This window comes from Carlito syrichta, unplaced genomic scaffold (genome assembly GCF_000164805.1).
Source record: "Carlito syrichta isolate Samal-C Ts95f unplaced genomic scaffold, Tarsius_syrichta-2.0.1 Scaffold6706, whole genome shotgun sequence".
NCBI classification, from domain to species: domain Eukaryota; kingdom Metazoa; phylum Chordata; class Mammalia; order Primates; family Tarsiidae; genus Carlito; species Carlito syrichta.
The window spans coordinates 561917-582866 of record NW_006950802.1 but is presented as its reverse complement, the minus strand read 5'-3'; the positions used below and the strand labels follow the sequence as shown (position 1 = coordinate 582866).

Genomic DNA, 20950 nt, shown 5'->3' with positions numbered 1-20950 from the left:
GGGAGAAAGAGGATGTGAAGGGTGTGGAGGCCAAAGCAACTCCATCTTGGTTGCGAATCCGCTGTGTTGACTTCTGATTCTCCTCAATTTAGGAAAGGGTTAGAAAATTTCCCATTCACCTATTGTTCCTTGTGTAAGTACCTACTTACTCTAAATCCTGCCCTTAGGTCAAACAACTTCAATGTTACCTTACTTCAGTTGTCTTATACCTCTATTGTGGATCATCCTATGGTGTATAAGAGCTGGGTCTGGGGAGCGATGGTATGGGCATCTACCATGTTGTCTCACTGCTGCCCTAGACAGAGACACAGCTTCTGTTTGTGTCCCTAGTGCATGTTTTCCTTCTGAGAAACTGGGTACATTGGCCTTTTCCTCTGCCTCTCAGCTTCCTTGGACTTTCGGGTTAGGTTTACATAGACATGCCCACCTCAGAACAGGGGGCTACTTCCTAGGCACTAACATACCAACCGGACCTGGATCTCTTTGGACCAGCAGGAGTCAGCCACACCACAGCAGGAGGGAGGGCACTCAGGGCACAGGGAGTGGCAGGTCCCAAGCCATAAAGGTGTGGAACTGACTTTGAGTCTATGTAACTGGAGGAAAAGAGAGAGCTAGGAGAAAAGCAGGGATATGACAGAACAGGCAGGGAGGACTCATCACACAGGGCCATGTCCCCACTGGGAAATCTGGGTTTTGTCCTGGAGAAATTTGGACAACTTTTAAGAGAGAACAAGATCGGAGATATATATGTATATATTACATATATATTTGTATTTTGATTCATATATTTATATTTAATTTTATAAATAAAACATATTTTACATATCTTTTTGAGTTGAGGTCTCACTCTGTCCCAGGCTGCAATGCAGTGGCACGATCATGGCTCACCACAGCCTCAACCTCTGTGGCTCAGGCGATCCTTCTGCCTCAGTCTCCCAAGTAGCTGGAAGTACAGACATGTACCACCAAGCCTGGTCAATTTTTATTTATTTATTTTTTTTAGAGACAGTGTCTTGCTATGTTGCCCAGGCTGGTTGCTAACTCCTGGACTCAAGTGATCCTCCTGCCCCAGCCTTTCAAAGTGTTGGGGTTACAGGCCCATTGCACTCAGCTGAGGTAGGTTTAGATTTTTAAAGATCTCCCCAGCAGCAGTGTGGAATGGGCAGTGAGGCCAGACTGGAGGTTCTGTAAGAGCAAGGGAAGCCCTGAGAGGACTGGACCAGCAGAAGCTGTCAAGTATTCAGACTGGGGAGGCACGCCGGAGCTGTATCAGGCAGGGTTCTCCAGAGGACAGAACCAGAACTACTAGAATATATGCATATGTAAAGGGAATTTGTTAGGAAGGATTGGCTCTATGCAATTATGAGACAAAGTCCCACCACAGGCCATCTGCAAACTGGGCTATGAGAAAAGCTGGGTGTGTGGGTCAGTCCAAGTCCGAAAGCCTCAAAACCAGGGAAGGTGATACTGCAGTCCTCTGTCTGAGAGAGGCCACTGGTGTAAGTCCCAGAGTCTAACAACTGAAGAATCTGGAGTCTGATACCTAAGGAGGAGGGGGAAAGAGAGAAGGGGAGGAGGGAAAGGGGAATGGGTGAGAAAGAAGGAGATCATACCTCTTTCTACTGAATGTATCCCCCTTCTTCCACCTGTTTTTTTGTAGCCATGCTGGCAGCTGATGGATGGTGCCTCTTCCAGTTCAACGAGGCACATTTCAATCTCCTCTGGAAACGCCCTCACAGACACACCCAGAAACAACGCTTCACCTCCACCCACCAGGTATTCCTCCATCCAGTCAAGTTAACACCTGATAATCACCATCAAAGAGGCACACATGTTAGAGTTTGGTCACTTTGTGTGAGGAGGGTGGAGGGTAGCACAGATGCCTCCCAGGTCTCTGTCCTGGTTGCCAGTTTAGAAGATGGTACATGCAAGAGGATGAGCTAGCATGGAAGAAAGAGGGTAGCTTCAGGTTTAGTCCCATCACGGCTGAGAGGATGGGTCTTCTCCCTAGACAAGGGATCCCTAATACACGAGCCATGAACCAGTACTCAGCCATGACCTGTGAGGAACTGGGCTGCACAGCAGGAGTTAAGTGGTGGGCAAGCGAATGAGCCAAGTTTCACCTGTATTTACAGCTGCTCCCATTGCTCACATTACCACTTGAGCTCTGCCTCCTGTCAGATCAGTGACAGTGTTAGATTCTCATAAGAGCGTGAACCCTATTGTGACTGCATTGTACACTCCTCATGAGAATCTAATGCCTGATGATCTGGGGTGGAGCTGAGGTAGCAATGCTAGCAATGGGGAGTGGCTGTAAATACAGATTAACATTAGCGGTGAGGTTTGACTGCACAGAGACCATAACTGTAACATGTAAAAAGAATAGAAATAAAGTGCACAATAAATGTAATGCACTTGAATCATCCTGAAATCATCCCTCCCCCCATCCTTGGAAAAATTGTCTTCCACAAAACCAGTCCCCGATGCCAGGGGGACCACTTCTCTAGACAATGAGATATCCATCTCTGAGGCTTAGGGGAGAGGTCTAGACCAAAAAAAAAAGTAAATGTGGTCCTCTTCAGCAAAACAGTGATGCTGGAGCTGTGTGTGGGGATAAGATCTTCCAAAGAGGGGATGTATCATGGAGAGAAGATCAAGCCCCAGGATGTGCCCTGTGTGTAGGCAAAATTCTTAGGAAGGAAGGAGGCTGAGTCAGAATATCCAGATATACAGGAAGAGTAAACAGATCAATCTGCCACCAGCATTGAGGAGAAGAGAATTTCCAGAGGCATGCAGTGATTTACAAGGTCAAATCCTGCAGAGTGGGCAGATAAGGAAAAAATCTGGAAGGATGTTCATTTGGGGGACACACTTTCACAGCCCTTAGCAGCTTGTAGGTACCAGAGAGATCACATGAATAGCAATAGCATATAGTTCACCATCTGCACAGCTAGACCGCTTCTCCCCTAAAAAACGTCCTCCTTCTGTTTTGCTGGACTCCCAAAGACCTCAAAGGGAAGACACTGTGTCTGAGAGGCCGAATAAATGACCTGGAAACAACGGACAAGACATGGACTTTTTCTTCTTCTTCTTCCTCTTCATTTTTTTTTTTTTTTTTTTGAGTCAGAGTCTAACTCTGTCACTCTGGCTGGAGTGCAGTGGCACGCCCACAGCCACCCCAGCATCAACCCACTGGGCTCAGGCAATCCTTCTGCCTCAGCCTTCCAAGAAGCCAGAATTACAGGCGTGCGTTACCACACCCAGCTAATTTTTTGATATATTGTACAGACGAGGTCTCACCAAGTTGCCTAGGCTGGTCTCGAACCCCTGGACTCAGGCAATCCTCTCACCTCGGCCTCCCAAAGTGCTGGGATTACAGGCTTGAGCCACCATGCCCAGCCGACATGGGCTTCTGTATTCGGGAACTGACTTACAGGGAAGGTGGTCCAAGAGTTGCTGGCTGGACAAGATAAAAATGCTCCCAATTCTAAAAGACACGCGGGTTCTATAACAGTTTCTGTAGGGCAGAGTACGGGGTTAAGTATGAAAAGGGAAGGTTTCTAGTGTGCAGGCACAGAGTGAGAAGATACTTATACATGCATCACAGGCGCACAGAATGGCTGTGAATGGTCTCTAGGTATGAGATTTTTAGTATTATAGCAAACTAATGGTGAACTAAAACTAACCAAATGTTATGGGCCCTAATCCAGGCATGCCCAATCTGGTCTCATCCAGCCAGCACTTAAGAACGTGTACATGAGAACATTCACTATGCGCTGCTGTAAGATGTGGTTGGTAGGCATGGAGGATGTCATGTTCATGGCCTCAGCATGATCTGTGTGCACAGGCCAGAGTCTGAGGGGAAGGGGACATCTCGGATTGGCCACCACCCCCAGGTACCTATCCTCTGCTTGAGGCCATATCCAGGGTGTGCTTATGTTGTCAGTGAGTGCGTGTTGACCCACACCTTCCCACTAAGTATTTCTGAGGGTGTCTCACAGAAGTTCAAGGAGAGTCCACACATGCTCATCCACACACACCCTCTTTCCGTCCACAGCGCTTGAGCCACCATGCCCAGCCGACATGGGCCTCTGCAGCCCCAAAGTGACTCCAGCCTCAAGGTCCATGCTGAGTCTCATCTCCTCATGTGCTGGTGTCAGAGTGTTCTATGCTCTGAAGTTTTCACTGAGCTGAAGTCACAGCATGTTCTGGGAAATGGAGAGGACATCCCCCGTTTGTCTTGTGTTTGTCTTGTCTGTCTGGCATGGTGCCTCACGGAAGTGCCTTCTTTAGTTTGTGCCTTGTGTTAAGAGAGAAACCTGAGACAAATTAAATTTAACAGTTTAATTGAGCAAAGAATGAGTCACAAATCAGGCAACCTTCTGAAACCAGAGAGATTTCCGGCACAGCCATGTAGTGGAAGAAGATTGATGGGCAGAAAAAGGAAACTGATGTACAGAAAATGGAAGCGAGAGACAGAAACAGCCTGATTGGTTACAGCTCAGCCTTTGCCTTATTCGAACCCGGTTTAAACAGTTGGCTGCCTGTGATTGGCTAAAACTAGGTGATTGGCACAAAAGTAGGTTCCAACCTTTTTACACATCCAGTTAGGTGACAGTTCACTATGTGACAAGAAACCTTTAGGCAGAACTTAAAATATGTAAGGAGGCAGTTTTAGGCTAAACAAAACTTAACACTTGTGACTTTCTGTCCTAAGGCTTCAAACGCTAGTCCCTGGGGCTAAGCTGTGAGGCAGACACTAGCGTTCCCTGGATCCCAGCCTTTTTCCTCGGTTACCAATAAGGTATTCTCCAGATATAGACCCTTTCCCCCTCTATCTGGCTTCTTTCTTCCCCCTCCCTCAGGGAGCAGGCCCTGGCCAAGGCTGGTCTCTGAAGGACATGCATATTTCCAGTAATGAGTCATAGGGTACAGGTGATGGAGCAATGCTGAGAACAATGTAGGTGTGTAAACAATTTGAATAGTTAACTTGCTTGATTATTAAAAAAATCACTTGCGGTACTGTCCCGAGGCACAGATTTCTTCACTGACTGGCCTCCATCGGTGCCTCCTATAGGTTTAGTAAACCAAAGTCTTTTTCCCTGCTGGACCTCTGGGTGACTTCTTTGGAATAGGTAAGGGTTACACGCAAGCTCTCAGATTCGGGGGGCTACCATGTTATAGTACCCAAACCTGCAGGTGACCCTACGCAAATACGTCCTTTGGGAAGTTCATTCCACCAGTTTACCAAAAACTCTTCACCCAGACTTCCGGGTGAGGCTTAATCAGGATGTCTAGTTACTGATTCAGCAATAGGGAAGCCAGGATTGGTGTTGGCCACAGGAGTTCAGCAGAAGGGTTGATCAGGAAGTCAGATGAGGAAAGATGCATCAAGATGAGGAAAGAATGGGAGGTGAGTAAAGTACAGGCGGAGAACACAGCAGCAAGCACAGAGGCAGGAAGTGGAAGATGGTGGTGGTAGCTTTTAACAAGGCGGAAATTGAACATAGTCACATGCTGAGGAAAAGGAGGGTGCAGGAACAGAGACGCTAACAGCAGACTCACGAAGAGAAAGGATCTGAGGGAAGAGCCAGGTCCAAGTCATGCTGATGAACCACCTTGAAGCTCACCTCATGCAACAGCTCTGAGAGCCCTGGAGAGACCCTGGGCCCGGCAGGGGGAGGCATCTGGAGGGGCTGGCCACAGGGGTCTGAGATGAAGGAAGAAAGAGAAGAGAGGAGGCCCAGACTCTGCTGTGGAGCTCGTTCTGGAGGGGAGTAGATGTAGGGGCTGGTGAATCCAGAGCCCTGCCTCCACAGGTTGCCTCCAGTTTCCCAGCACTGCTGCATCCCTTTGTTGAGGAGACAACTCACTGAGATCTCTCTCTGTGACTCAGGATGGGGCTTTCTCATGTTGTCATTTTAATTTTAGTAACAGAGTCACCGTAAAAAGCTGCTTCTGGGTGTCAGTTTTCTTCCCTTCTCTCTGTCACATTATGCTTGAGATTCTACTGTCGTGACAACGGCAGTGTCCAACTCTGACCCCAGCCCCACTTCTCTGAAGATACTCTGGTTTCAGTGTAAAACTTCCTGGCGGAGTGAAAGGACATAACATGGATTTAATATACCCAATGAGCAGCCATTTTAACATTGCCTAAATCTCATGTTTTTCTAGCAGTTCACTTACCCTCTAATCACTAGCCAAGGGCAGATCCAGTTTCTCAGAGGTAGTTATTGATAATTGCTTTACAGTCCCACCCCCTCCCCAGCTTGTTACTAATTAACTTTTCTAGACCAAGTATTTGCCTTCACCCATAAGACCCAATTTAACCTAATCAACCCTTCGTGTCCCACGTGACACAGACCCCCCACTACCACCATGGCAGCAATCATGTGACTAACCCACCCATCTGTCTGCTGTCCATCACCTGACATCAGTACCTGTGCTTACCTGTCCCTTTGTGATGATGTGGAGTAGGCCACTACCCAATCACCTTAACGACCTTCCCCCATCAAAGGGGAAGAATTAAAAGGACTCAACCAGGAGCAGCCAGCCACCACTGCCTACCATGTTTCCTGGCTTTGGCCTCTCTCCTACCTTAGGGAGGTGACTCTCCTCTTTAATTTACTTTCTAAATAAACTATATTTTCTAATCTAACTTCTGCGCAATTCTTTGCATCTTTCTCGGTGCACCAGATCCCACCCCAGACACACCCCTACCCCCCAGGCAGGTCTAACCTAACATTCTGGAGGCCCCGCTGGGAGTGTGACCTAACACAGAGGATGATTCATTTTTCCCCCCCGATTTGTTTATTCAACTTACCACATGAAGGAAGGGGTCAGAACTAGTCCCAGGAGTAGAAGACTGCCCTGGCCAGCAGGGAGAATGGGCACCCGGAGTAAGAGCAGAAGAATTTCTAGTCCTCTAGCCCCTGCCTTGTGTCTTAAACACTGGAGAGTGTTGTGGTGTCTGAGTTATTTCATGACTTCCACTCAAATAGTGAAACAGAGGGCTAAAAACAAGGATCAGATGGAGAACGAGATTCTCACTGAAACTATAGTTTAAAATATAGGACTTTGCTTCTACACTAAATTGCTGTCCAGGGGTCACCAACACAAATGCCTATGGGGTGAAGCCAGTGTCCCAAAGGCAAGGGCCTGTGGGGGGGGACCCTGTGGCACATTAGTGCCACTGTCTGTCCTGACCAAAGGGGACCACAGTTACTCAGCCCCAGATCCCATGACAAAGAATACAAACTCTTGGATTGTCTGATCTGACTTTTCAGAGAAGTTGCAAGTCCAGATGCTTTTGTGAACTCTACAGATTTTTAAATACTGAGAATGAATGCCATTAACTTACAATCAAAACCAAAAACACGCACTACGCAGGCCAAGCAAAACACCCTGGGAGTAACTCCAGGAGGGGTGCAAAATCACAATTTATTTTATTTTTCTCTTCTTTTTTCTTTTTTTGAACAAAGTCTCACTCTGTTGTTCAGGCTGGAGGGCAGTGGCATGATCACAACTCATTACAGCCTCGACCTCCTGGGCTCGACCTCCTGGCCTCAGCCTCCTGAGTAGCTGGGACTGCAAGCATGCGCCACCACACCCGGCTAATTTTTTATTTTTTATGAAGAGACAGGGTCTCCTTATGTTGCCCAGATTGGTCTCAAACTCCTGGGTTCAAGCGATCCTCCCATCTTGGCCTCCCAAATTGCTGGGTTTACAGACATGAACCACCACAACTGACTGGCTGCAGAGTCACAATTTCAATTTCACTTCCTCTAGAGAGATTTCTGTTTCTGTTTCTGGAGCGATTCTGTATCTCTAAGTGGAGAAAAAACAAGAGAGTTTGCTCTAAGGGGTCACAGGCTCCTTATCCCCCCCCACCTGAGGCTGTTTGGGAACTTTTCTGTTTCCCTAAAGGGTGACTTCATTCTGATCCTTATCAAAGGGCAGGCACTCCTGGCAACAAAGACTCCCTGGCCCTAACTACTAAGGACTAAACAGCAAGCATGCATTCCTAAGCATCACTAACTATTGAAATATACCAGACTGAACCACCTTGGGAGCTGTCCCTTTAAGACTGGAGCATGCTACCAGGGAAACTCCTCCTCCAGGGAGGTTCCTTATTAAATGGGAGCCAGCTGGCTGGGCCGCGGTTCAACACCCCCAAGCAATACCTGCGTTTCAGGGTTCCTCCCTGGGAGACTGCAGCCTGTCAGCATGGCTCAAGAGTTTGTCAACTGCAAAATCCAGCCTGGGAAGGTGGTTGTGTTCATCAAGCCCACCTGCCCCTACTGCAGGAGGACCCAGGAGATCCTCAGTGAGTTGCCCATCAAACAAGGGCTTCTGGAATTTGTTGATATCACAACCACCAACAACATGAACGAGATTCAAGATTATTTGCAGCAGCTCACGGGAGCAAGGACGGTGAGTGCGGGGTTTCATTTTAAAAGGCAAAGACAAGGCTCCCGGGTTGCTTTTTCTTGGCAGGGCTGTGCCTTTTCTCTAGGACACCGCCCGGCGGCGACTCTGTCCTTCAAGGCGTCCAGAGGGCTTTGCGGGGCGTGGGGGAGGGTGTCTGAGAGAAGACACTGGTCACTTGAATGGGCGGCTGGACTGCCGCCACCAGTCCTCTCAGAGATGAGGAGCGAGCAAGCTGATGATGTGTGCAGTGCCAGGGTCGGTGGGCCCGGAGGCTTGTCTGGGAGTCCCCAAGGAGGAGGGATTTTGAGTCTTTGTTTTAAGAACTGCTGTGAAATGACAGATTTCAATTGGCAGTGCTGGGGGTGGAGAACCGGGTATGACTGGTGCACTTCTGTTATTTACCGCGAAAAGCATGTGCCTTCTTTCTTGTATTTTTCAGGGGCCAAGTGGGATTCGCTGCCCTTCAGTCTTTTCTCTAGGCTTTTTTTTTTTAAACCATAAGCTAATTTGCTCTTTCTTTTTTCATTATCTCACCACTCCCACTGGAAAAACCGAATACACCATTATCTAAATTAATTTCAAGTGTTTCCAGGCCCGTCATAGGCCAGAATTCTGGCCTGGCTGTCACAACGGCTTGCCGTGTGATCCTGGACAAAGCACCACCCCTGTGATCCTTAAAGATCCCAGCTCCAAGAACAGATTAAAGGAAGTGATTTCCAAGTCTCCCTAGCGACAGTTATTCTGTGAGACCCTCTAAGAACTGCTCTCGTCCATCTGAAAAGACTTCCCAGTCTTCACGTCCTGGACTCTATGAGGGATACCAACCAGATCACCTGTATCAGTGTTGGTGCTGGGTGGGGTGAGGAATGCCCCACCAGCTCACCCAAGGTCCCTTTCAGGATGCACATTCTAGAACAGTAGCACACATCCTTTTTCAGTTTTAGTTCGACTTACGAGGTTTTGTCTGGGTTCTGAGTATGAAGTGTGGGAGGCCGTTTCTCTCTTTCGTTCTATAAGAAACCAGCATTTTGGTGCAGAGGAGAGCTAAATTGCTGTGAGCTGAAGTCCTGAAGCAAATGCAATGGTGGGAGACCAGTCGCACAGGACACCCAGGCCCTGAGAGGGAAAGGGCGGGGCAGATCCTACCATGGGCCCCATGATGGCTTCCACCCTGGGACCCTCTTAGCAATAAGGGAATGTGTTGCCAGTAGAACGGCCTTGCTAGAGGCCAGTGGGTCCCAAACTTTGCTGCACCTTAGAATCAACTGGGGGAACTTTTTAAACAATCCTTATGCCCAAGATATACCCCATACCAACTAAATCACCATAGTGGAGGTGATAACCAGGCCTCCGTAGTCAGAAGAAGCCCCAGGTGATTCCATCACGCAACAAAGTCTGGAAATGAGTGTTCTCAGCCCACCAGCACCTGTCCTCTGGCAGGTGAAGCAAACCTTCAAATGCATTCATTCAACAGTTTCCCCCCTACTTCATTTAAAGCAATGATGTCTTATAATGCTCTTTTAAGTTTGTTTTTAATTTTTTTTTTTTTGAATCAGAATGATACTCAAAAAGACTCTGTCGCCCAGGCTGGAGTGCAGTGGCACGCTCACAGTCACTGCAGCCTCGACCTGCTGGGCTCAGGTGATCCTTCCACCTCAGCCTTCTAGGTAGCTGGAACTACAGGCATGCGCCTCTATTTCCTGTTTGGTCCCCACAGGTCCCCACACGTCCTGTGCCACCTTTAGGGGCACCATTCACTAGTGTGAGTTCAGGTAGTTCTGTTATTTCTCAGACTAGACAGTGGGCATGAGGGCAAAGGGGACTTTCAGCTCTTTGGCAAATCAGCTTCTTTGCCAGATGGGCTGCACAAAACTCCAGCCTAGGAGACAGACCCATCGCATTTCAGGGCCTGCCTCAGGAGACTGGGGGCAGCAATAGGGTCATGGGTTTTCCTTTTAAGAGATGGGGGCCTCACTATGTTGTCCAGGCTGATCTCAAACTTCTGGGCTCAAGAAATCCTCCTTCCTTGGCTTCTCAAATTACTGAGATTACAGGTGTGAGCCAATGCACCCATACCCGGCTAATTTTTTTGTTGATTTATTGTAGAGATGAGGTCTCACCAAGTTGCCCGGGCTGGTCTCAAACCCATGGGCTCAGGCAATCCTCTCACCTCCTCCTGTCAAAGTGCTGGGATTATAGGCATAAGCCACCCCACCTGGCCTTGTTTTTAAATTAAAAAAAAAATATTTCTTACAGGGTTAGGCATGGTGGCTCACACCTATAATCCCAGCACTTTGGGAGGCCAAGGTAAGAGGATTGCTTGAGCCTAGGAGTTTGAGACCAGCCTAGGCAACATAGTAAGACCTTGTCTCTACAAAAATAAAAAATAAAAAATAATTAGCTGGGCATGGTGGTATGCTCCTGTAGTCCCAGCTACTCAGGAGGCTGAGGCAGAAGGACCACCTGAGACCTAGTGGTCAAGGCTGTGGAGAGCTATCATCATGCCACTGCACTCCAGTCTCTCCAGAGAGAGACCCTTATTCAAAAATAATAATAATAATTCACAGATTCTTGAGTCTTGAACTCATTCCTCCCAGAGCAAGAACACATCTTTTCAAGTTGTATGCTTTGTGATCCTCAACAGGGAAGGGTTTATACTCAGAGATGGAACACTTGAGAGCAGTTGCTGTCATAATTATCCTCTGATGACCTATGACACCATATATGTCGTGGGAGACAAGCAGGACTTGATTGACTGATGACAGAAACGTCTTCAGTCACGTGGAGAAGACTGCTTTGGTTTTGCTACAGCCCAGCTCCTAGGTTCGTGCCTGCGCTAATTTCTTCTTCTTTTTTATTTTTTTTAGTAAGAGTCTCACTCTGTCACCCAGGCTGGAGTACAGTGGGCACGCTCATGGCCACTGCAGCCTCGACCTGTTGGGCTCAGGCGATCCTTCCACCTCAGCCTTCCATGTAGCTGGAACCACAGGTGTGGGCCACCATGCCCGGCTAATTTTTTTGATTTATTGTAGAGACGAAGTGTCGCCAAGTTGCCCGGGCTGGTCTCAAACCCCTGGACTCAGGCAATCCTCTTGCCTCCGCCTTCCAAAATGCTGGGTAATGCACTTCCTTTATGGAGATCTGAGTTTCTGACTCATATTATTTTCCTTCTCCCTGAAGAACATCTCTGAGCAGTTGTAGCAAGGCAGTCCTACTGGCAACACATTTCCTCCACTTTTTGTTAGAGAAAGTATTTCTCCTTCACATTTGAAGGATGGTTTTGCTGGCTATGACAATTTTTTTTTAAGTAGCTGCTATGAACCAGGCACTTCTCTAGACAATGGGAGCATAGCCATGGAAAAAAACAAAACCTCCTGCCTTAGTCAAACCAACATTCTAATGGGAAAAAAAATAGTAAATTTAAACGGAGTGTTGGGAGGTGGTGAGTAGCATGTGCTATGGAGAAAAATTGAGTGGGAAAGGGAAACGGAGTAGGTAGCTGGGTACAATTTCAAATAGAGCCATCGGAGGCTCACTGACTAGGGAACATTTGAGTAGATCTCTACAGGAGGTAAGTGAGAAAGACACACAGAAATTTAGAGGTAGAAAATTCCAGGCAGTGGGAGCAGCAGATGCAAACGACCTGTGGCAGAAGTGTGCCAGGTGGGTTCATGGAATAACAAGGAGGCTGGAATGGCTGGAGCATTGTGAACAGTAGGAGAGTGAGAGGAGGTGAGATCTCCAAGACATTGGGATATGGGTCAGGAAGGCCTTTCAGGCTGTCCAAGGACTGTGACTTGTAACCCATGTGAGATTAAAGGCCACTGAGGGGTTTTGAGCAGAGGCGTGACTCGACCTGACTCAGTTTGGAAAGTGTCACTCTGGCAGCTGTGGGGAGAAAAAACTGTAGACGGTCCAGGGTGGCGGTTGAGGCTGGGTGACATTTGGAGGAAACAGCAGTAATTCTGGTGAAAAATGATGGTCGCTTGCCCCAGGGTGTCAGCCAAGGAAGCGGTGAAAAGTGTTGAAACAGCGTTGACTGGTTGCGTTTCAGTGACTAAACCCACCCCAGGAGAGGCAGGGCCACATGTTAGCAAACTCATTGGGGGTGGCAGTTCTCTTTCCTCTCCTTTCTGGGAACAGACTCAAGTTCCTCCTAGGAGGGGGATGGGGCCTGAGGGGAGGCAGCTGAGGGTGTTTCCTGTCTATCCTCAGCTGAATCAACAATGCCTCTATTTCTTGTTTGGTCACCACAGGCCCCCACACATCCTGTGCCGCCTTCAGGGGCACTGTTCACTAGTGTGAGTTCAGGTAGTTCTGTTGTTTCTCATACTAAACGGTGGGTGTGAGGGCACAGGGGCCTTTCAGCTCTTTGGCAAATCAGCTTCTTTGCCAGATGGGCTGCACAAAACTCCAGCCTAAGGGACAGACCCATCACATTTCAGGGCCTGTCTCAGGAGGCTGGGGGCAGCAGGAGGGCCATGGGTTTTCCTTTTAAGAGATGGGGTCTCACTATGTTGTCCAGGCTGATCTCAAACTTCTGGACTCAAGCAATCCTCCTGCCTCGGCTTCCCAAATTATTGAGATTACAGGCGTGAGCCATTGTACCCAACCTGGCTGTGGCCTTTCCAAAGCCTCAGTTACTTAGGGAGGAATAAATGATGGCTCAACCAGTGATGTGCATGCGTGATCCCTGGAGTAGCAGCAGCACCTGTAAGCGATGCAAATTCTTGGGCCCCGACCCAGATGTCCTGAATCAGGAATTGGGGATGGGAGGAAAGGAGAAAGCTGTGTCTTAAGCCCTTTCATGATTCCCATGCACATTCAAGTTGGAGGATAGGACTCCCTTGCTCCTTGGGGCCAACTAAGAACTCAGACCCTGGGGCTAACGCCGTGGTCAAAGATGGAGATGTGGCAGGCCACAGGAAGAATGACAATTACTTAGTTCATTTCGAAAATACAGATGTTCAAGATGAGGCTGGCCATGGTGGTTAATCCCAAAATTTTGGGAGGCTGAAATGGGAGGATGATTTGAACCCAGGAGTTCCAGCCAGCCTGGGCAACATAGTGATACCTCACCTCTACAAAAAAATTAAAAAATTAGCCGAGTGTGGTGGCGTGTACCTGAACTCCCCCAAATTAAAAATAAAATAGTGAATCAATCTCTCTCTTGTTTGAAGTTCAGCGATTTTTACCGAACAAGGCAGCCCCTCAGCAGAAGGAGCAGTGTGGTAGAATTATGTGGGAATCACACGAGGGTTCTGCCCTGTTGACTGTATGCGTGAGCATGGCCAAGTGTTACTGGGGCTATGGCAGCCAAAAGATCTCAACAATTTGGGTAAGGGAAGCCTAGTTTTTGCTACAATAAAGGCCAGGATACAAAGGATGTAAGTTTCTCACCCATCTTCTCTGCAGCTGATCTTGCAGTTGACAAAAACAAAGTAGCGTTGGTGACATTTCCCCTTGCCACGCCTCCTGCTCGTGGTTCCTGTGATATCTTCTGTGACTTATGGGTCATCTGGCTACACAGAGGCCTGCACATCTTTTCTCACTCTAAGGGCATACAAAATAGCTGTGAAAATGTGGTGCAAGATTGCTTTTAAAATTTTTGCTTTTTTTTAAAGTTTTTTTTTTGAGTCAAGGTCTTACTCTGTCACCCAGGCTGGAGTACAGTGGCATAACCACTCACTGAAGCCTTGGACCCCTGGGCTCAGGGGATCCTCCCACCTCAACCTCCTGAGTAGCTGGGGCTGTGAGCACATGCCACCATGCCTGGCTAATTTTTCTATTTTTTTTTTTTTTATAGACAGGTCTCACTTTGTTGTCAGGCTGGTCTCGAACTCCTGACCTCAAGCGATCCTCCCACTTTGGCCTCCCAGAGTGCTGGGATTATAGGCAGGAGGCACCACACTCAATCTATACCTTTTTCTTAATAAAATACTTAATAAAAACACTTTAAGGCCGGGCTCGGTGGCTCAGCCTATAGTCCCGTGCCTTTGGGAGGCTGAGGTGAGTGGATTGCCTGAGCCCGCAGGTTCGAGACCCGCCTGGGCAACTTGGCGAGACCTCATCTCTACAATAAATCAAAAATTAGCCAGGCGTGGTAGCACGTACCTGTAGTTTCAGCTACTTGGAAGGCTGAGGCGGAAGGATTGCCGGAGCCCAGCAGGTCGAGGCTGCGGTAGCTGGGAGCGGCCTCTGCACTCCAGTCTGGGCGACGGAGTGAGACTCCAACTCAAAAAGAAAAAACCAAAGAAACAAAAATACTTTAAGAACTTATCCACAATAATTCAGCCCTTTTTCTCACTTTCTAAGCAATTTACTTGAATTATTATGCCTCTAAAGAAAACCTAAAGCTTTGAAAAATATTCTCATTGCTATCTGCCTTCCACCTCTCCCTTTCCTTTTGGTACCTTCTTAGTGTTTGGGGAGAGGGCCTACTTGCTGTGATCACTTGGGTGTCCTACATGGTGCTTGTTTCTTCACTGCCCTTCAACCTCTGTGTGACACCCTTGGCCTGGAAATTGTCTGATCCACAGTGAAGAGGCTTCCTCCTCCTCCCTCAGAATTCTTTCCTTTTTTTGAATTGGGCTCTCACTCTGTCTCCCAGGCTGGTGCGCAGTGGCACAATCACGGTTTACCACGGCCTCGACTTCCTGGGCTCAGGTGATCCTCCTGCCTCAGCCTCAGGAGTAGCTGGGACTACAGGCACAGGCCACCACACCCAGCTAATTTTTTTTTTTTTTTTTTGTGGTTGTTGTTGAGACCAATTCTCACTGTGTCGTCTAGACTGGTTTCGAACTCCTACGTTCAAGCGATCCTCCCACCTCGGTCTCTCAAAATGCTGGGATTACAGACATGAGCCACCACTTCTGGCCCTTCCTCAGGATTCTAAGAGCCCTCTGGAATTCTGGAATGTGCCTGTCCCCCCAGCAGCAGGGTGGGAGAGTGTGACTGGAGAAGAGCCCGTTCAGCAGGCGTAATGACTGGCAGTTTGGTTTGCCCTGGGTGGCCCACCCACGGTGAGTGTGAAGCTGAGATGGGTGATGCCCTTGGTCCCAGAGCTGTGGTGCTTAAACATCTTACAGTAGACCAGTGATGAAGGGAAACCTGGACACAGCCCTCTCCCCTAGGGAAGGATAGGGCTCATCTGTGATTTAACATCAGCAAGAGATGATTCTTTTAATAAACCACAGACCCATAAGTCAAGGACATAGACCCAGTGCAAAAACTTTTCCAGCTATGTTTAGAAACAAATTCCTTCCTGATTGCTGTGACCCAGACTTCAGTCTCAGGTGTGGTCCCAGCTTCAGAGAAATCAGAATTCAGTCAGGGTGGTCTGACTGCAACCAATCCAAATTCCTTCCTTGAAACGTGTTGCTGTGGAGTGAAAATTTTAAATCCCTTTGGCAAGTCAGATGATTCATGCACAGCACACTTAATTTGAAAAATATCCTGCATAAGGCTGAGTGTGGTGGCTCACGCTTGTAATCCCAGCACTTTGGGAGGCTGAGGTAGGAGGATTGCTTGAGCCCAGAAGTTTGAGATCAGCCTGGGCAACATCGCAAGACCCTATCTTTACAAAAATAAAAATAATTGGCCAAGCATGATGGCATATGCCTGTAGTCCCAGTTACTCGGGAGGCTGAGACAGGAGGATGGCCAGAGCCCAGGAGATTGAGGCTGCAGTGAGCCATGATCATGCTACTACATTCTAGCCTGGATGACAGAGTGAGACTCTAACTCAAAAAAAAAATATTCTGCTTAAAAATATTCTGTAATTAATAATGTTACCCCTATGATAGTGAGAAAATTCTGTCCTGTAAGAACATTCATGAGGAGGTTGATACGTGATTTGAAAAGCTTGAATCTGGCTGGGTGCAGTGGCTCATGCCTGTAATCCCAGTACTTTGGGAGGCCAAGGTGAGAGGATCGATCACTTGAGCCCAGGAGTTCAAGACCAGCCTGAGCAACATAGCAAGACATCATCTCTACCAAAATAAATAAATAAATAGATCGATTAAAAAAAATTAGCTGATGTGTACTCACGTGTAGTCCCAGCTACTACAGAGGCTGAGGTGGGAGGATCACCTTGAGCCTGAGAGGTCGAGACTGTGGTGAGCTGTGATAGTGCCACTGTACTCCAGCTTGGGCAAAAGAGTGAGACCTTGACTCAAAAGAAAGAAAAGAAAAAAGAAAAGCTTGGAATCATGGGACATATTAAGAGGAAGGATAGAAACATCATCCTTTCTAATCAACCGCTAATGAAGTTCCGTGAATGTCCTGGGCTGTTTGCTGTTTCAGGTGCCTCGAGTCTTCATCGGTAAAGATTGCATAGGCGGCTGCACTGACCTTGTGAACATGCAGCAGAGCGGGGAGCTGCTGACACGGCTGAAGCAGATCGGAGCACTGCAGTAATCACAGGTGTGGGACCGTGGGATGTGGGGTGGGAGCACAGAGAGACAGCAGAACTCTACTGTCATAGTTCATTCCACTGCAGGACGGCATCCTGGCTGGGGACAGAATGATCTGGGGGAGCTGAGGAACTGTGACATCAATCACTTGTGAATTTCACACTTTACAAAAGGATTAATTGTGCCAATGGGAGAAATCCTTCCCTCCACCTTCATTGAACAAGTATTTATTGAGCATGTGTCAGATGCTTTTCTAGACACGGGGAGGGGATATAGTGGCACACCAAAAGATAGCGTGGAACTTATATTCTAGGGAGGTAGAGAGTTCAAAAAGCAAGCAAGCAAATAATTCCTGAAACAAGTAAATCAAATAATGTGGTAGAACATGGCGGGAGGCGGGGAACAAACTAACTAACATGAAAAGGAGGCCCTTTCTCAGGAGGGGCTGGTTGAGCTGAGATCTGGTTGACACAGAAACAGCTACATGTAAAGATGAAGTAGATGAACTTTCCAGGCAGAGGGGAAAGCAAGTGCAAAGGCTCTGAGGTGGCCACGAGTCAGAGAGGTTTCAGGAACAGAAAGAAAGCAAGAACAGAGGGAGTGCAGTGCAGTGCAATGAGGTGGACAAGGAAGAATTTCAGGCAGGAACAGAGCACGCAGGTCACGGTAAGCAGCTGGGATTTATTCTACATGCTCCGTGAGACTGAGGGACTCTTGGCTTCACCCATGTTCAGGTGGCAAATTGACTCAGTCTAATTGGCTTCCCTTTCACTAAAGCAAAGTTTCTAAAATCAGTAACCTAAAGGAGGCCTTTGGCTCAGTGGAAAACCACAAGATAAGGCTCTCTTTAGAAAGGAACCTGGATGCTCTTGGAGTCTGGCGGGCTTCTCCCTCCCCAGCTTCCGAAAAGGCCAATTCCCCTTACCCACATGCAGAGAGACAAGCGCTGCTTTATCTGAGGGAGAAACTAATGATTCTTTAACCAAATTGTTCTTTGAGGGGTCTATATTGCCTATTAATTAATAGCATATCCCTTGAGCAGTGAGTATACATAATTTGTGATGGTTACTTAGAATAGCAACAGAACGGGGAGAGATCTGAACAAATACAATTGAGTACCCTGAAATAAAATAGCCAATGCTATAAGTCTTCTAATCACATCTCTACATCATTGTCACAGCAGGGGAGCCCTGTATCTGTTTGGGTTCATTTCCTAGCCTCACCCCAATGAACAGTGTTACCAAGTGTTTCCTATTCTGGAACATATGTAGCAGTTTAGGTTTAGATTAAGGCTCAGCCTGTAATCCCACTCCTTTGGGAGGCTGAGGTGAGTGGATTGCCTGAGCCCGCAGGTTTGAGACCCGTCTAGGCAGCAAGACCTCATCTCTACAATAAATCAAAAAATCAGCCGGGCATGGTAGCGCATGCCTGTAATTCCGGCTACTTGGAAGGCTGAGGCGGAAGGATCGCCAGAGCCCAACAGGTCGAGGCTGTGGTGGCCGGGAGCAGCCACTGCACTCCAGTCTGGGTGACAGAGTGAGAATCCAACTCAAAAAAAAAAAAAAGGAATGTGGCTGGGTGTGGTAGCATATACCTGTAATCCCAACTACTTAGGACACCAAGGTGGGGGCATTACTCAAGACCAGGGATTTAAGACCAGCCTGGGTAACAAAGTGAGACCTCATCTCTACAAAAAATACAAAAATTAGTCACACGTGGTGGTGCATGCCTGTAGTCCTAGCTACTTGGGAAGCTGAGGCAAGAGGATCACTTAAGCCCAGAAGTTCAAGATTGCAGTGAGCTATGATTACAACACTGCAATCCAGCCTGCACAATAAAGCAAGACCCTGACTCTCAAAATAAATTTTAAAAAACATAAAAAACAAAAAATGCAAGAAGATGGGAAATAACATTTCTTCAGGTACCTCTATTTTGGTGTGGGCTTTAGAGTCCCCCATAGTCAGAAGGTTTTGTTTTGTTTTGTTTTTGAGTCGTTTTTGAGTCAGTGTCTCGCTCTGTCGCCCAGGCTGGAGTCTGCAGGGCTCACTTCAGCTTTGACCTCTTGGGCTCAGGCATGCCTCCCTCCCCAGCCTCCTGAGTAGCTGGGACTATGGGAATATGCCACCACACCTAATTTTAACTTTTTTTTTTTTTTTGGTAGAGATGAGGTTTTGCTATGTTGCCTGGGTTCAAAAGGTTTCTTTATTTGCATTTTCCTTCAGCTAATTCTATGCTGCTAGTGTTTTGCTGGCAGCTGCCTCTCAAGGCCATCTATAACAAGCTGTGCTTAAATGGCAGATGGAACTGTACTTATAACAGAGGAGGACGAGAATATTTACCTTACAAGAAGATCCAAGTCTTTGTTTCTTTCCTGGCAGAACAGACCCCATATTGACATCCTCCCTCAAGAGCTGGATGACAACAGATGATGACTGGAGGAATTTGGGACACAAAGAGCTTTTTTCTTCATTTGGCTCAGTATTGAAAAGTGAATCAACTTGCCCTTAGCCACAGGGCCAAGAAGGTTGATGGACCATCTTGGTTTTCTTCTGGATTTATCCTTTGCGTTTCACTCACTGACCCAAAAGTTGTTCTTTTTCCTTGGCACGTGTCTCTTGCTAACCATTCTCCAGGTGCTGGCATGCCTCTACCTCTAAGCTAGTGCTTTTCAACCATGTTCATCCAGACATCCCCCTACCCCAGGATGGATTTACAGTTGATCTTCTGCACCTGCCAGTCTGATGAAATTATTTTGCTGCTTGACCCTGTGGAATTTGTATTATGAAATCAGTGGGTATTTTGAATGTGTTTTTCAAACTGTCTGTATCTTCCCAGTCAACCCTATCCCATCCCAACCCACCTTGAGAATCATTTCTCTGTACCAGTGTTCTTGACCTTGCTGTCTGAAAGATCACGTGGGAAATGATCAACAATCCCATGAAAGGTCTAAGGGCCCAAATTAAGAAAGTATATGGAGAGTTAAGCACGGTTAGTCTTCACCAGGGGTCACGTGGGTCAGAGGCACAAGTTCAGAGGCTGCGACCGGGCATGGTGGCTCATGCCTCTAATCCTAGCACTTTAGGAGGCTGAGGTGGGAGGATTGCTTGACCCCAAGCATTCAAGACCAGCCTGGGCAACATAACAAGACCTTATCTCTACAAAAAATAAAAACAAATACAGATGCTGCAGTCATGTGGCAACACTGTTATTTAAGATGGTTCTCCGGGTCATCCTGAACAACCATGTATGAATTTGATGTAGATTACCAGCAAAATTAAGGCATAAGATGCAAAACATTATCATAGGAAACTTGCCTTCCCAAGAGTGTATCTGGGAGAACTCCAAAACTTAAGTATCCCTTATCATGAATTTTGTCTGCTCTAGAATTGTAAAATTGTTAATTTCCTCCTTCGGTCTCTAGTGAGAATGGTTCACTTATTTTCTAATAAAGAAGTACCTATCAATGACTCTGTGATGTTTGTTCAATTATTTTCCACATTCTGAAAACATTAAAGAATGTATTATGTGAAATACACCAGCTTACAGTTTTATTCATGTTTGTCCCTGGCATTACAAATAGGCACATGCTGCTATCACCTACTGGATACGGATGGTTGATATAATTTTTAAATGTCATATTTAAAATGAAAATACCGCTGTAGCTGAATAAGGACTAATATTAAGGATGAATGATAAATATTAACTGAATAATGTTTAGGTTCAATAAGAGTCTTCCATTTTTCATTTCCTACCTAATGCTCTTCTGTTTTTAGCGTCTTTCCCTTGAGAGTCCTAGCCATTCTCTTCAACCAGGATTGCTAGAGATGGTTGTATGGATTACACACTGCACAACACCATGAATGTTACTCCTGGAGCTTATAGCCCCTGATCCACTCTGGACCACTGGCCTGCACCCTCCTCCATACTTCCACGTTCTCGTTCATTGTGCTTGCTCCTTTGTTCTACTTTCAAATTTCTTGTTCTTTAAGGCTCCGTTTACAGACTGTCTCCCTGTACTTTCTCTCTCCTCCACCTGCCTTTTGACTAAAAGTCATTGCTCCCTCTTCTGTAATCCCAAAGCTCCGTGCATATAAGTATTTACAGCTT

General features: G+C 47.1%; 1 protein-coding gene across 6 annotated transcripts; it reads left to right on the top strand.

The window, feature by feature from the left end:
- The first annotated feature begins 8016 nt into the window (after nucleotides 1-8016).
- On the top strand, nucleotides 8017-20311 carry GLRX (glutaredoxin). Of its 6 annotated transcripts, none has more exons than XM_021709112.1 (3): nucleotides 8017-8433; nucleotides 16734-16853; nucleotides 19754-20311. In XM_021709112.1, exons 1-2 carry the CDS (start codon nucleotides 8137-8139, stop codon nucleotides 16845-16847), a joined length of 411 nt encoding a protein of 136 aa, XP_021564787.1. In that variant the 5' UTR covers nucleotides 8017-8136; the 3' UTR covers nucleotides 16848-16853; nucleotides 19754-20311. The 6 variants fall into 6 exon arrangements, with proteins under 6 accessions (XP_021564787.1, XP_021564753.1, XP_008049532.1 ...); XM_021709078.1 differs by having other exon boundaries at nucleotides 8155-8433; nucleotides 19358-20311; XM_008051341.2 differs by having other exon boundaries at nucleotides 8155-8433; nucleotides 19227-20311.
- Nucleotides 20312-20950: the final 639 nt, after the last annotated feature.

What these genes read in the sequence shown, in the direction of transcription:
- GLRX (XM_021709112.1), top strand. Translation starts at nt 8,137, where the DNA reads ATGGGAGCCAGCTGGCTGGGCCGCGGTTCAACACCCCCAAGCAATACC. An exon ending in AGCTCACGGGAGCAAGGACG is followed by an intron (nt 8,434 to 16,733) that starts GTGAGTGCGGGG and finishes TTGCTGTTTCAG; the next exon opens with GTGCCTCGAGTCTTCATCGG.